The sequence below is a fragment of the Amborella trichopoda genome, chromosome 8 (assembly GCF_054954075.1).
Source record: "Amborella trichopoda isolate Santa Cruz 75 chromosome 8, AtrichopodaSantaCruz75HAP2 v2.0, whole genome shotgun sequence".
NCBI classification, from domain to species: domain Eukaryota; kingdom Viridiplantae; phylum Streptophyta; class Magnoliopsida; order Amborellales; family Amborellaceae; genus Amborella; species Amborella trichopoda.
In genome coordinates this window covers 37,354,181-37,369,706 of record NC_142343.1, presented here as the reverse complement: position 1 = coordinate 37,369,706, position 15,526 = coordinate 37,354,181, and the positions used below count along the sequence as shown (strand labels likewise).

General features: G+C 37.1%; 1 protein-coding gene across 1 annotated transcript; it reads left to right on the top strand.

Annotated features, from left to right (window-relative positions):
- The first annotated feature begins 4,724 nt into the window (after window positions 1-4,724).
- On the top strand, window positions 4,725-14,698 carry LOC18433366 (uncharacterized). Its single transcript, XM_006843467.4, has 3 exons — window positions 4,725-4,860; window positions 6,769-6,882; window positions 14,271-14,698. The coding sequence occupies exons 1-3, from the start codon at window positions 4,798-4,800 to the stop codon at window positions 14,403-14,405; spliced, it is 312 nt and encodes a 103-aa protein (XP_006843530.1). The 5' UTR covers window positions 4,725-4,797; the 3' UTR covers window positions 14,406-14,698.
- The last annotated feature ends 828 nt before the right edge of the window (window positions 14,699-15,526 follow it).

The following is a 15,526-nucleotide window of genomic DNA, read 5'->3' as shown; positions in this document are numbered from 1 at the left end:
TAAGAAGAAACTAAGGGTTGTAGAAATTAGAGGGAAGCCTAAGTTATTTTTGGAGGTTAGGGTTTTGTGAAGAATTACAGATGGTTACATAGTTTGGCCGAAATCAGCTTTCCCGATTCGAGATTGAAGCTAGACTGCAGATCTCGAGCCCGTAGATGCGGTGACTCGGTATGGGGTGTAAGAAGTCCGGTTGAGATAATCTCCGGCATCTTTATATTATACTCACTTGTTCTTTATTTCATATTCTCAAGCACAGTATTAGGTTGTATGAATGGCATCAAGAAGTTGAGATTTATTTTATTGATGTGTTGTTTATTTTTGAAATTTTTATTGTTTGTAATAAGACCATCTGTGAGTGATCTTGTTGCCAAATTTATAAAGGTTGATTATTATTAAAAAAATTTAAAAATTATATTTCCCCAGCAAAGATCACATCGGTATTTCTTTCATTAAGGTCTACTTCCTTGTGCTTCATTTTCTTTTGATACTAATTCCAAAATGGAGATAACTTGTGAATTATAGTGCCCACTTGTAAAGATTCATCTAATTGAATGTCACAATCTTCAAGTTCATTGACTACAAGCTGCAACTTATATACGTAAGGAAGAATTGATTTGTTTTCAATGAATTTAATATCCAGACAAATAGGATTAAGAAATCTTGTGTTATCAGACTCTTAAGAGATATTTCGTTTCAAGAAGCTTTCATAATTCTCTCGCCTTTGCGACTGATACATACATATCATATATGGGATCCACTAAAGCATTGAGAATATGGCCTTTGAGATGTAATCATCCTCCATCCATCTTATGTAAGCTTGAGTTTGCTCCTCAGTAGAATCTTTAGTTGTAGGCGGTCATTCATATACTGATTCAGTGACTATGGAAGCCACTTTGATAGTAGTGTGCAAGAAGAGTCCCTTTTGTTGCCATCTTTTGAAGCTCATTGATGCATATCAAATTTTGGATGCCACAAATTTTTAATTTTTTTTTTGTTAATTTTATTTTTAGAGGTTGAATAGACTTGTAGTTTTATTTATTAGGATTAATTATTAAATATAGGATTTTTGGGGTCCGTTTGATAAATCTTCTCTTTATAAGTCCGTTTTTATGTATGGGTTGGATTTAGGTATAGTTGTCTTCTAGATAAGACCCGTACTTTTAAGATCAACGTGAAAAAAAAAGAGGTTTTAGTAAGAAGTGGCTTGTTTTTAGGAGGTAAAATCATTTAGATATATCTTTTAGAGATGAAGAGAGTTTGCTTTAATAGATAGATTTGTTTTAGTTAGTTATCATTCTAGTTAGTTGGTAGGGAGATATTTTAAGAGGTTGAGAATGGGAATCCATAAATTGAAGGAAGCTTATCCCCTATCATAGGGACGTGAGATGCTAGGAAATCTTATTACAAAGTAGTTATCTTTTAGTTATAGGGAGGAAAGGCCTAATCTTATTACAAAGTAGTTATCTTTTAGTTATAGGGAGGAAAGGCCTAATCTTATTACAAAGTAGTTAATCTTTTAGTTACAGGGAGGAAAGGCCTAATTTGTGAAGGATAACGTGGGTAGGAGTTGAATAAGGTGGGAATACGTAATAGTTTTTGGTAGCTATCTTCTTTTAGTAGTTTTCTTTAGTTTGTAGAATCAAAACTCCTTTAAAAGGAGCACACGAGTTGTAATGGAGGGAATTGAATTTTATGGAATAAAGAAAGTGTTTCTTGTAGAAAGAGAGATCCCTTTGTAGATGTTTCTTCTCTTGTGTTTATGGGCCCCTGCTGGAATCCGCATGTTTTGTTCTTTCTTGTGATTTCCTTCACGATTTTTATTTATCTCTTTAAAACACAGTATGTTGTTTGCCGGTATGTTTTATATTGCGTCGCTCATTCCATTAAAGTGCTTGAGTCTTATGAAATCAAGGTTCATGACTTTCAACTAAGTCATGACAATATCCTTGTTTTTTTACCGGTAAAATATCATCTGGAATTGTTGGAAACATTTGGGTGAAAAAAGGGCAAAAAGTAAAAACAATAAGCAAAAATGAGTGAAATTCCTTCATGTTTTTGGGTACGCATGAGCGCTTTCTCAAAATGATATTTGCTCCCCTTCTAGATTGTGAAATTTGTGCATAAGAAAGGGCAATTTGTCTTCGGGATACCTTTTGTTGTACTTTTAGGTTCTATGCACCCAAACCAGAAGCCTACTGCAAAGAACATTGGCATGAGAATGACACTTTTAAATACCACTCAATACATACTTTTCTCTTCAATTTGGGATTAAAAACTCGCACCTTTCTCTCTCTACTAAATAAAACTTAAAAAAACCACACAAAATGTAGTGTTATTTTGAAATACATACAAATGTTTTTCAAAATAAAAAATACGAACAGATGATAGCACTAGGTTGGCATATGAAACATCATGCAATTATCACTACTCTTCGAGAGGAGTTGGTATGCACTTTGCACGTACTACCCTTCTACTCTAGGCATTCCCTTTGTAATTGAGATCTCTTATGCTGAGCATCATATGGTGAGGATAGCACCATATTCTGCTGAGGAGAACCATCGGAGATGGATGTGGTGAAGACAGGGAGTCATTTAGGAGAATTTAAGGGAGTAACTTTTTTTCATGGGTGAGGTTTACATAAGGTTGCCTTCTTCTACTGTAGAGTTAAGTGCACTTCTAAATTTTGTCTAAAGATATAGTTTCAGTGTCAGAAACTTCGTACTAGTTTGAAAATTTGTACTAGACATAGTTATAAAATTGAACATTTTAAAAATGGTATAGATAAGCCAGATCTATAAATATTTGAAAATCTTGAAAATAGATGGTCCTCAAATAACTTGCTACAAGAAGCATTTTTTTTTGGATTTGAAGTTTTTTTTCTTCTTTATGGCTATACATCTCGAGGTTAATATGATTAATTAGAAGGTTCACCGACTTCGGAGCACTCTTTTCTAGAGTATATTTTGATATGTTATTGCAACCTTACATAAACGTTTTCCCTTTTTCATAGCTCCATGCATAGTATTTTTTCTATTCCCTTCCTTGAGTAAAACCCATTGGAGGCTCTCAAATTTGAGGATGTAACCACTTCAACAAAAGATTAACTTCAAAAAAAAAAAAAAAAAAAGAAAAGAAAAGAGAAAAGTGAGATAAAAGGAATATCAAATACATTACGCCTGAAAAAATGACATCCTACGATTGAATAGTGCCCACCCATTTTTTGGTCAGTCAAGTTTAAGTATTTGACATTTGAAAATTGAAGTTTGATTTTTCTAAAATAATTATAGAATGATTCTCATGTGAATCTCAATATTTCATGTCAAAGAAATCTCCGAAGTAGTTTTTTTTTTGTCTGAGGGCATCGGTCCATTGCATGCTCCTGAACGGGCATATTAGATACAATTAAAATACTCTATTATGTATCCTAACACATATACTATAGTCCTGTCGGGAGCATATTATCTATCTACATCTCAGGCAAAAGATATACTTTGGAGGATATTTGAGCGAATATGCTATGCTCTTGTGGGAGCATTACCATCCATCCACTCCCTCGAGCAAATGACCTGTTTGGGTGGATCTTTTGAATATAAAATCTTAAGAACTATCTAAAAATCACTAGATGATTATATTGGAAAGAGAATATGAATTTCAGCTTTTTTTTTTTTTTTTTGGGTAAATTAATGGGGATTTGTGCGCCTCCCCGTTTTCATTAATAGTGAAAGAAATGGAAGTACAAATCTTATGTTACAATCCTATAATATTTAGTTCCAGCCATATAAGAAAAAATGAGAGAAGATAAAAAAATCTGGAAGTTGGGCTCGCCAAACTGTGGCCTGCGGGTTGCAGCTTTTTGGGCCAAGTCATCTGCCACCATGTTGCCCCCATGATAGAGATTCTCCACGAGCGACTCGCAAGATGGTGAGAGCAAATAGATTCAGAGGTGTGAAGATTCCAAGGAGGTTTATGGCGATCCAAAATGGAGTTCACTAAGATTTGTGAGTCACTTTTGATAAGCGGGGATACTTTTTCTAAGGCTTAGATTTGATCTTCCAAAAAAATTGGATAGTCCCCATCCAAATTTAAGATTATTTTTTCAAGTGCATAGAGTAATGTGAATTAGAATTTCTCTTTTTTTAGGTTAGTTTATAGATGGAAGAGGTTGCGTTCTCTAATTTTAAGGGGGATTGTCTAGAAAGTGACAATTTATCATTTGTATATAGAGTTCACAATATTCCTATTCATTATATGTCAAATTAAATGGCTTGGAGTGAGTACTGAAATCCGACAATTTGTTTTTGAAACTTCGTATCTATTCAATGATAATCTTACAATCACCCATTTTAAAATTTAAGAGATATGAAAGATAGTAACTTCCTTATATAAAAAATAAATAATCTCTGAGAAACCCAAATAAAATTATTTACGGATGTAACATCCGCAAGTAAATGGACAGAGTTCCTGCTACAGCAGCATCAAATCACAAGTAAATGGACAAAGTTTATGCTACAGCAGCATCAAATCACAAGTAAATGGACAATGCTCATCAAATATATATTTTTGTAGGCGGAGTTCGGACGAGGGCTCTTATTAGGAATTGAGCCTAGGACGTTGCATTGCAAAGCCTCGAGTTTTGTTTCTATACTTTTCCGAGATTTATAATGACCCAGGTACCATTACGAAAGAGCAAATGTTTATAACGGACCTGGTGAGATCCGAGAAGAGGACTTGAGGGAGGTAGAGGGGAGAGGACTCGAAAACGGCATTTGCGGTGCAAGCGAGAGAAGTTCTGAGTAGATGGAAGAAGACGAACCTTGCCAGATCGATACATCTCCGACTAAAGCCATTGATGACTACGAGGTCTCTCTCCCTCTCTCTGTGATATTTGCGTGTACCATGAATTTCTATGGCTTTGACGAAGGGCTCGAGCTATCATTGTTGAGACCATTTTTTCCCTCTATTTTTTCTTCTGTTTTAATTGTAGATTTTCACAGTTATCTAGATTTTCACAGATATGTCTTTCCATGTTTAAGATGAATACGAGAAACCCTAGAAACTATTTCTTCTATAATAGGAAAATTAATCTAGTGCATTTGTTTGTGGTGATTACTGGCACAAATGGATTGAGTTCGTGCAATTTCGACTGGAATCTGTCGATGAACAAGACTATTTGGGGAATACGAAACTCTCTGGATTCTGCAGAACTGTCCAAGATCTATGGATTGTATATGTATTGATCATTTACTTCTCCTTGAAAAGATGGACTCTGTGGTCAACCCATACTCCCATAGAGTTATGTGACTTTTGGCTTTCGGTGCTTTTCTGGTGAGGATTCCCTTTCACTATGTGGAGATAGACTTAAAGATAAAGGATTAATGGGGTCATTGAAAATGGGGATGTATTAGTAATCACTAATCAGAAACTTGGCTAGCAAGTATTGCAGTGGCAATTTAATCTTGTTTCTAGTACAACTTATTTGCTCATCGATGCGGAAGCACCTTTTTTTTGGTTGGTTTTTCTTTCTTCATTTCTTGCATAACGATCGGTGTCATAGAAACCAAGAAAGGCACACGTATTGGATTATTAGACATTGGTTCTATATTAATTATGTAGTTCTTCGGAATTTGAATAATGTATGCACATTCAAATTTATTTAGGTGGCCATATTCAAGAGGTTCTTGGTTTAAAACATATGGTAGATTTGTTAAATCAAATGTGGGTAGCTAGAGATTTCTTCTAGGCTAAGTGATCTGCTTTAAAAAATAAAGAAATAAAAATAAAGTATTTTAGGTTGTCAAAATTGCTTCTGGCGAAAAAAGTATTTGGTAGCTTAATGGAATTATGAAAGAATGGGTAACCTTCAGCGCATGTCTATTCTTAGGCTTTGCAACTTGATTATGTTGAAGTGTGAACAAGAGATATTACAATTTGATGAATGATTCCATTGTCCAATAGAAGAAGAGATTTCCATAAATATATTTTGGTATCATTGCTGGTATTAAATTGGCTTTTAATCATCTTATGCTATTCTTGGATGATCGAGACCCCTTTGGTAAATCCATATTACCATGGACTGACTGTCAATAGAAAGACACTATCAAAGTGCAAAGATAGAAGATTTAGGAGCTGACCTCCACACATTTGAAGGAATGGATAAGAGTATAATGAGTGCTACAACTATTGTTAATTTGTAATTGTTGGGATGGATGGTTTGGCACTGATAGAAAACTGGCATGTCTCATGCTAAAATTTATACTTGCAAAATCTTGTGTCGCGCTCTATTTTCGAGTGACGATTTGGAGATGACCTGACATGGAGTCTTCCTCTATTAAACCTTTTTCTGGGTGTCCCTTTAGAGGCTCCAAGAGGTGGAGAGTCTAAGAGAGGACAGCTTGGGGTTTTAGAAAAAAGGGGCTAGGGAAGAAATATGATGACTGATAAGACTGTCAAATTTTTGGTATAAGTGAGAATGGTTTAGCATTGAGAGACTTGTTGCATTTATCATTACTTCCTCTTTTGATTTGTACTCTTTTTCTATTAACAATCCCTCTTGTCTACTCTTAAAATACCCTTATTTCGCACCATAGTGCTATTGGTTCTTTCCCATCTGAATCCTTGAGATTGATTTTAGTATTAAGCTAATTCATCTAATCAGACATATATGTTGGCATCTTATGTCTTTGATGTCCACTAATTGCTCATATTGTGCTTTTAAAGAACACATTGTCTGTATTTTCTAGTGACTAAAATATATTGAAATTATTGCAGGTTGAGGAAAAGAAGCAAGCAGCTGCAGATGTTCTCTTTCAATATTCACAATTTGTTATGGCATGCATAGGGGAGGGTGTCCGGCCTTGTGACTTGAGGCTTCACTTGATGAAGGTTAATGCTTAAAATTGGCATGATTAATTTAAACTTTTGCACTATGTCTGATTTAGAGGCCTAAAGAGGATCTGTAAACATAGTCTGTGAATTGGAACATTTGTGAATGCCTGAGGCCCAGTTTGGTAATTGAGATAACAAGAGTGTAGACACTCCATTTTTCCGCTGAGGAAATTCTAGGGAACCGAAAATCTTTGAAATCCTAGAAATCTGGCTTAGACCCTCTCTAGTCAAAATCCTAATTTTGCCTTACCAAAAACATGACTTTTCTAACCTAAACCACATTAGGGACCATACAGCTATAGTACACCCTAGTACTCCATGTTCCATGCTCCATACTTCTCTCCTTTCAACATCTGTCTCTCTTTCTTTCTCACTAAACCCAATGTCTCTTCACTCATTCTCCATCACTCTTCCAGACATCCCTCTCCCTCTCTCTCTCTCCTCATTTGTCCTCCTCTCTCATCCCTCTCTCTCCACTCATTCTCTCAATCGCTCTTCCCTACATCCCTCTCTCAATCTCCACTCATTCTTTCCATCACTCTTCCCAACATCCATCTCTCTCTCTCTCTCTCTTCCCCCACTCAACTCTCAACAATTAAATCAAGTGGGCCCCACATGATTTTCCCAAGGTCCCCATCTCTCTCCCATGTGACTCCCTGTCCATCTCTCTCTCTCAAACCTTACTCTCTCTCTCTCTCCCTATTTTATTTTTCTCTCTCCACACATCTCACTCCAAGTCCCAATCCTACCCATTTCTCTCATGCATTAACCTTTCTTTTAAAACACGCCCCCCTCTTGACTCCCCCGTGGAACTCACACTCACACGCTCCCATATATCTCCACGCACTCAACCTCTCTCCCTCTCTCGGACTCAACACTCTCTCCAACGCACGCCTCCCTCTCTTTCCACTGCCTCAAACCCCAACCTCTCCTCCCAATGAAAAACTCTCTCAGCCCCTCAAACCCAAAAAACACCTACCTCTTCTCTCAACCTAAACCCACGCGACCCTAAACCCTCTCTCCTTCAAGCTTTTGCCTAACTGAAGCCACTCTCTCAACGTCAAGCCTTTCACCCTCCTCTCTTGCTTCCCTACTCTCCCTTTGGAGCCATTGGGCGTCATATTTTCCCTTTACATCTCCAATACCAAGCCTCCGACCTCTTCATATTCGGTGCTCTCTACATCCCCACAAAAGCGAGCACATTCACGATCCATATGAGGATCAGTGAGAGGGAGATCGAACTTCAGAAACCATATCGAGACCCCGTGAAGGTCCCATTTCAATTCGACGATTTTAGAAATTGAGCGTCTCTGGCTCATCCGTCCAAAGACAACCGGAACGGGCCCCTCACACCGACAAACTCTGATTCGGGCCGTCAACTCTGGGTGTCGGGCCTTTGGGGCCGGCTTTGCCTCAAATAGGTTTGTGCTTTTTTTTCCCCTTTGTTATTGTTATTATTATTGTCTTGTTATTTTATTTTTAAAGCATTTTCAAACCCCCTACCCATTTTCCTGTTTTTTTTAATTTTATATTTGTTTTGGTTCTAAGGTGAAGTTTAGTCAGCACGATCGGTGGTGCGTGAATGAGAGGTCATTTTTAGTCAATTTTTCAGATATCCATAATTTGACGGAACCCTTATTTTTTCTGCCTCTGATCGACGAGTTTGAAAGGGAAATCAGGTGGAAATTTATGATTTTTACTTGATTTCTCGTTTAAACTAGTTGATCATAGGTAGAAAATAAGGGGCTCCGTCAAATCATAGATTCTCAAAAATTGACTAAAAATGACCTCTTTTTCACGGACTGCCAATCGTGTCGGCTAAACTTCGCCTTAGAAAGAAAAAAATAGAAAATTAAAACATAGCAAATGTTTTTGAGGGGGGGGGGGGGGGGTGGGGGTGGATGAAAATACTTTAAAAATAAAATAACAAGATAAAAATAAATAATAAAAAAAAGGAGAAAAAAAGAGCACATACGTATTTGAGGTGAAGCCAAGCCCACATTTGATGGCTCGGATCAGAGTTTGTTGGTGCGAGGGGACCGTTCCCATTGTTGTCGGACGGATGAGCTAGAGATGCTCAATTTTTTAAGTTATCATCGAATTGAAATGGGGCCTTCACAGGGTCTCAATATGGATTCTGAAGTTCGATATCCCTCTCATTGATCCTTGTATTGATCGTGAATGTGCTTGCTTTTGTGGGGATTTAGAGAGCGAATATGAAGAGGCTAGGACTTGTTATTGGAGCTGTGAAGGGAAAATATGATGCCCAATGGCTGCAAAGGGGAGAGGAGGGTGAAAGGCTTGACGATGAGAGAGAGTCTTGAGGGAGAGTGGCTTGAGATAGGCAAAGGCTTGAGGGAGATAGGGTTTGGGGTCGCATGGGTTTACGCTGAGAGAGTTTTTTTGTTGGGAGGGAGAGGTTGGGGCATGAGTTGGTGGAGAGATAGGGAGATGTGCATTGGAGCGAGTGTTGAGTCTGAGAGAGGTTGAGTGTGTGGAGTTATATGGGAGAGTGTGAGTTCCAAGGGGGAGTCAGGAGAGGGGCATGTTTTTAAAAAAAGGTTAATGCGTAGAGAAATGGGTAGTGTTGGGACTTGGGAGTGAGATTAGTGGAGAGAGAAGGGGTAAATAGGGAGACTGAGAATTAGGTTTGAGAGAGATGGAGTGGGAGTCATATAGGAGAGAGATGGGGACCTTGGGAGTTGTTGAGAATTGAGTGGAGGGAGATTGGAAGAGTGATGGAGAGAGGGATATTGGGAAGAGTGATGGAGAGATAGAGAGGGACATTGAGAGAGAAGAATGAGTGGAGAGAGAGGGAGAAAGATGTTTGGAAGACTGATGGAGAGAGAGAGATCGAACTTCAAGTCATACCAAGAACCCGTGAAGGCCCCATTTCGATTCAACAATAGCTTTAGAAATTGAGTGTCTCTTGTTCATCCGTTCGACGACAATGGGAACGGTCCCCTCACACTGTCAAACTTTGATCCGGCCGCTAACTCTGAGTGTCGGGCCTGTGGACCTGGCTTCCCTCAAATGGGTATGTGCCCTTTTTTTTCCCCTTTGTTTTTATTATTTATTTTTGTCTTGTTATTTTTATTTTTAAAGTATTTTTGGACCCCCCCTCCCCTTTTACTTGTTTAAACTTTTTTTTGGTTCTAAGGCATTGTTTTGCCGGCATGATCGGTGGTCTGTGAAAAAGGTCACTTTTGGTCAATTTTTCGAGGATCCATAATTTTACAAAACCCCTTATTTCTTTCTACCTTTGATCGACGAGTTTAAATGGGAAATCAGGTGGAAATATTAGTTTTGCTGAAATTTCACATATAAACAAGGAGAAAATGTCATGTTTTCTCAATTACTATGTTTTCCCCTATTTGGGAATGGGGAAAAGTGTGGAAACGCGGAGTACCTTTAATCGATGAGTTTAAACGGGAAATCAGGGGGAAATATTTTTTTGCTGAAATTTCGCGTATAAACAAGGAGAAAACATCTCAATACCATGTTTTCTCAATTACAATATTTTCCCCTATTTGGGATTGGGGAAAAGTGTGGAAATGCGAAGCCCCCGATTTCCCCACGTTTCCATGCTGTTCCCCAAATTTGGGGAAAACTAACTGCCGATTTAAAAAAAATAGGGAAAATGCAAGACCCCCCTCGTCCCCCTTTTATTTATCTAACCTTATGGATGTCTCTCCCCTCTCAATCTCTTTTTGCCCCAATCTCTAGCCTGAGCTTTCTCCGATTTTCACATATAGGTTACCAAACAAAGGTTCTTAGCTTCCACCACAAGTTTTCTACTTCTACCTTTTCCTCAGGCTTCCAGTTTCTCACAGATTCTCTAGGAAAACAGCTTTCTTAGTTACCAGACATGGCCTAATATTGGCATGATTAATGTTGCTTTTGCACTATGTCTGATTGTAGAGGCCTAAATCATGGAGGATTTGTACACACTCTGTGAATTGGAACATTCCGTGGAAGCTGTAACATAGTCTCAAGGTTTCTTACACTTCATAGTCTGTCTTGCCATTCTATGTCAACTGTAATTTAGGATCATCAATTCTTAGTTTCTGGTCTGTGTTCTATATGTATTTCAAGATCGGTAACTTTCCATCTGGGTACTTTTGCAAAAGGGACGGACACATAGCCATGTCCGTAGTCATATTCATGCATCAAAATTCTAACTGTCTTTTTTTATTTTCAGTGTTTTGGTTGAGTTCTTTAGATAGATATTATTGAATGTTACTTCTGGGACTCTTTTGACACATTTAGATAAAATAAGCAACTGTATGATGACTGAGACAGAATAGAATTAACAAAAATAAAAGTCCATAAAGAATGCAAGAGTCAGACTGTGGTTTGGCCTTTACCATGCTGTTCACAATGTGAAATTTTGTTTCCTTATGATAAGTAACAAGTATACAAATATCTGGTTCTTCTCATAGCTGTTCTTACCTTGAATATGGTAGTGAGTATATCCTCAGAAAGAAAAAATGGTGGTGAGTGTTTTTACTTTCTGAGGTTGAGATAATGACTGAAAACAGAATGGAAATTGCATGTATTTTTTCTACGATATAGCACTTGTTAAGCGTTTTTAAATGCTTGGAAGTGAAATTATCCTTGGAGAAAAGAAGGCTTTCTGATGTCGTAAAAAAAGTAGGCGGCACACTACTTCTAGGATGATTTGTTTATGGGGAAAGTATATGGCAGGAGCAATGTTCAATAAGTCGGAGGTGGCCGCCTAGGCTGTTGGGGGGGGGGGGGGGGGGGTGGCCGCCTAGGATGGCGGCGCCCAGACCCAAAAACAGCTAGTGGTTTTTTTTTTTTTAAAAAAAAGGAAGTGGCATTGACCCTTTAATATATTGGCTTCTTATTAAGCCAAAAAATAAATCTAGGTAAAACATACACATTAAAATTGCAATGATATAACACAAAATCAAAAAAGAATATCACATATGCAATTATTTAATGAGCATTAAGCAAATATTATACTAACTAATAAAATAATTATGCTTTATGAATCATATATCGAGAAAACACATTACACATGCAATTATTTAATAAGCAATTATTAAATTAACTAATAAAATAATAATCGAAATAGACAATAACATATCAAATATATATCACAAAGTATCAAAGAAAAAATACAAATAGCAAAAAATAACATCATTAGACATTAGGGGAAAAAATTACAAAACCTAATGAAAACTGTTGAAATATACCAACCTTCTTGAAGTGGACTCGATTTTGGGCCAAATTGAAATGTTTGGGATCCCAAATCTCCTATTTGCAGCCCCCATATAAGCCTCAAAAAGATTGGGGTTGAATATCCTTTAATATCGTGACCATTCAAGGATTTCGAAAACAATTTCGATCTCTCAAAAAATCTTCAAATCTAGTTTTTTTCAAGTTGTTTCTCACTCTAAAGTTCACTAAAATTGTTTTGGAGGCAAGAATAGCCCTCCAAACCCTTTTCCCCCCTTTTAAGGGGGTAAAATGACATTGTTTGCCCCTTCCTGAAATTGTTTTCCACCAATCTCCTGCAGGCTGCCTAGGCAGGCGCCTTTTCCCTCCTTTTCGATCACCTAATCGTCCACCCCTAACAGTGACCGCCTTAAGCACACCTACGCATTTTTCCAAAAAGCGGCCTAGGCAGTCGGACGGACGACTTTTTGATCATTGGGCAGGAGATGGGGAGAAGTTTGGTGTTGCTGGGTTGACTTGGGGCAAGTTGAGCCTGGGTAAATAGGGAACCAGCTGAATCTGACAAAGGAAAACATGGAGTGTAGGAAGAAGGTGGACAAAAATCTCAATAGATAGGTCCAAGTGACGATCTAGGGTGGGTAGATACTTGAACTTCTTTATCAATAGGAAAGCATTTGTCTTTCAATGTACTTCGGAGACTGGTTTGTCCGAACCGATTTTTTGGACAATGGTTCTGAACTAGGGACATTTATTTTTTATTTTATTTATTTATTTTTTGAAGACTAGGGAGACTATTATTAATGACCATTATTAGGGAAGGGAAAAAGCTTTGATGATGATGATGATCAGGGAAGGGAAAATCAATGTGATCCTAGGGAAATACTTCAACGGTGGATTACATGCATTTTTATATGATTAGTGTGCATGTTCAAGCAGAGCACTGGATAGGCTGTATTGGAAAGTGAAAGGGAACCAAGTGTAGGAGATGGCCCCTGTCTGGTAAAGAAAAAGAGGTGGATCGTGGATGGATCAGAGAACAGGTAAAATTGTTGGGAGGATTGAATGAGCATAAGTGTGTATCTAGAGAAGTGAGGAGGGGATGTCAAGGCTTTTAGAGACGTCAAATGGAGCAAACAACAAGGGTAAGGGTTACTTGGGGAAGAAGCTGAAGGTCCATGATTGAGAGAGTTGAATTGTTGGCATTATTCTACCATTTTGCTGGTAATGTAAACAGGCTTTGGGAACATAGTGGCTACTTGTTTTCTTATTCAGATACCCGACCATACCGAATATAACCACTACACGCGGCTTTATCAATATGCAAGTGGTAAATTTGATTTATGTTTCCTTTGGAAAGCGTTCAGAATGAATGACCCAGTCTCATTCAATCGCAAAAATGCCATTAATAAGCAGTGTAATTGAGTTACTGTTTGATAAGGGCTTCCCTTTTTATCTCTGCTCTGGTGCTTATCTGTTATGTGCCTCAGCTAATAGCGACCCCAAAGAATGGCTTAACAATTATTTAGGATTTGTCATTTTTCTATGCCTAGACAACTAATCTGAGATTCTAAACTGATTCCAATCAATTTCAAGCCGAAAATTTACCTCTGCCAATAGTAACAAGGGTTTTCATATGTTTATTGCTGAATTATCAATATATCATTGCTCTGTCAACTCCTTGGAAACATGACTGACACCCATTGTGTTTTTGGGCTAGTTCATATGGCTGACTATTTCTGACGAATACAGTTTGTTCTATGTTTAAAAATTCAAGGCCTCGCATTTCTATTTGTAGGAACTTTCTTTTTTCTTAAGTAAGATTTCTACTTGTAGGAACTAGAAGTGTTGTACATCATTACAAAGGTTTCCTACAATCCTGTGGACTGTGGAGAACCATATTCCATATACGAATCAATACAGAGCGGGGCCTGCTATCGGGGTCTTGTGTTTGGGCTGCATGCTTTTCATCCTCGTCCACTTCAATGGTGATTGACCCAATGAAATATGGTTTTTCATAGTCCATGTCATTATGACATACATTCAATCATAACAAATATTCCCATTATGAGAATTTCTACGTTCCAATTTCAGCAAGGGTTTTGGCCAAATTAATATTATTCGTCTTTCTTTCATTAGCCAAATTATTACTGAGAAATGGACTTCACATATTCTTTATTCAGGAGCTCTCCGGACTCCCAAGTTCATTACGGAAAGAGCCTTCACCAAAGATATCAGGCACCAAAGCTGATGAGCCATCATCTTCAGGGAGGGTGAAAAGAGAGAACACAAATGGCCTTGGCTCCAATCCTCAATAAAGTGTGGAGCGTACATACTTGAATTACACATGGGATCTTCATGATGTGAAAATCTAACAGGGCTTAAAGCATCACGCGCCATTCATATTTGGCTTGCAACTATTTGACATAGGTTTTATGAGAAATGGATAAGAAAAATAGAGAAGAAAGAAAATGGAAATATTATCATAGGAATGGAAATTATCCACTTTGGGTATTGTATCCTTTTATGGGGATTTATTTGTTTCTTTGTATGATAAGAAATAACAAAGTGTTTAAATCCAATGTTGAATTGTATGCGCGCATTTGTATTATATGGCTCTGAGCATCATCTTTATAGAGTTATGCAGGTGCTATATATTATACTGACGATTTAGACATATACAAGTTGTACTCAATCCTTCCTTTCTATTGAACCGGTCTTATCTCATTTAAATAGGCGATTTTCAGGCCATCCTCTAGCGTCTTTTAGGGCACGTTTGTTTTTCGTCTAAATTTTCAAAAGTTCTGCATTCGATGCACGGTTTCAACTAAAAGTTTAAAAGTAATCTTCCAATGAAAGTTTTGAGTTCTTTGTTAAAACATGAAAGATTAAGTTTTTGAGGGAGAGGTAGGAATTTAATCTTTCATAACGTTTTTGTTGATCATTATTTAGTATGCATAATATAAATATATAATATAAGTATTATAAATACAAAATAATATAATGGGAAAAATTTATATAGAGTTAAGGCTCTAAATAATCAAATTAGAGCTTACATCAAAAATTTCATCGGAAGAGGTTGTATTGATACTCAAATGTCTTCAAATTGATTATCTTGATATCAAGATGCATGAACATGAGAAAAAAATGGATTTCAAGTTTTGGAGATAGGGTATTTTGTAATGCATTTTTGGATTGTAAATTTTCATGATTTTCAAGTTTTCATAGATTTGCCGATTTGCATTAGATGAAAATATATTTGAAGACAATAACATAGATTTCCAATATTGAAACCACATTTCTCGACACTATTTGAAGGTAGGTTCTAATTTGATTGTTTAGAGCCTAGGCTCTATACAAACAGTACCTTAATATAATATAATATAATATAATATAATACAATATAATATATTATTATAACATTATATAATATTATAAT

Excerpts from the sequence above, each read along its gene's own strand:
- LOC18433366 (XM_006843467.4), top strand. The coding sequence starts at position 4,798 with ATGGAAGAAGACGAACCTTGCCAGATCGATACATCTCCGACTAAAGCC. Across the intron at positions 4,861-6,768 it reads AAGCCATTGATGACTACGAG|GTTGAGGAAAAGAAGCAAGC; the intron begins GTCTCTCTCCCT and ends AAATTATTGCAG. Across the intron at positions 6,883-14,270 it reads TGAGGCTTCACTTGATGAAG|GAGCTCTCCGGACTCCCAAG; the intron begins GTTAATGCTTAA and ends TTCTTTATTCAG.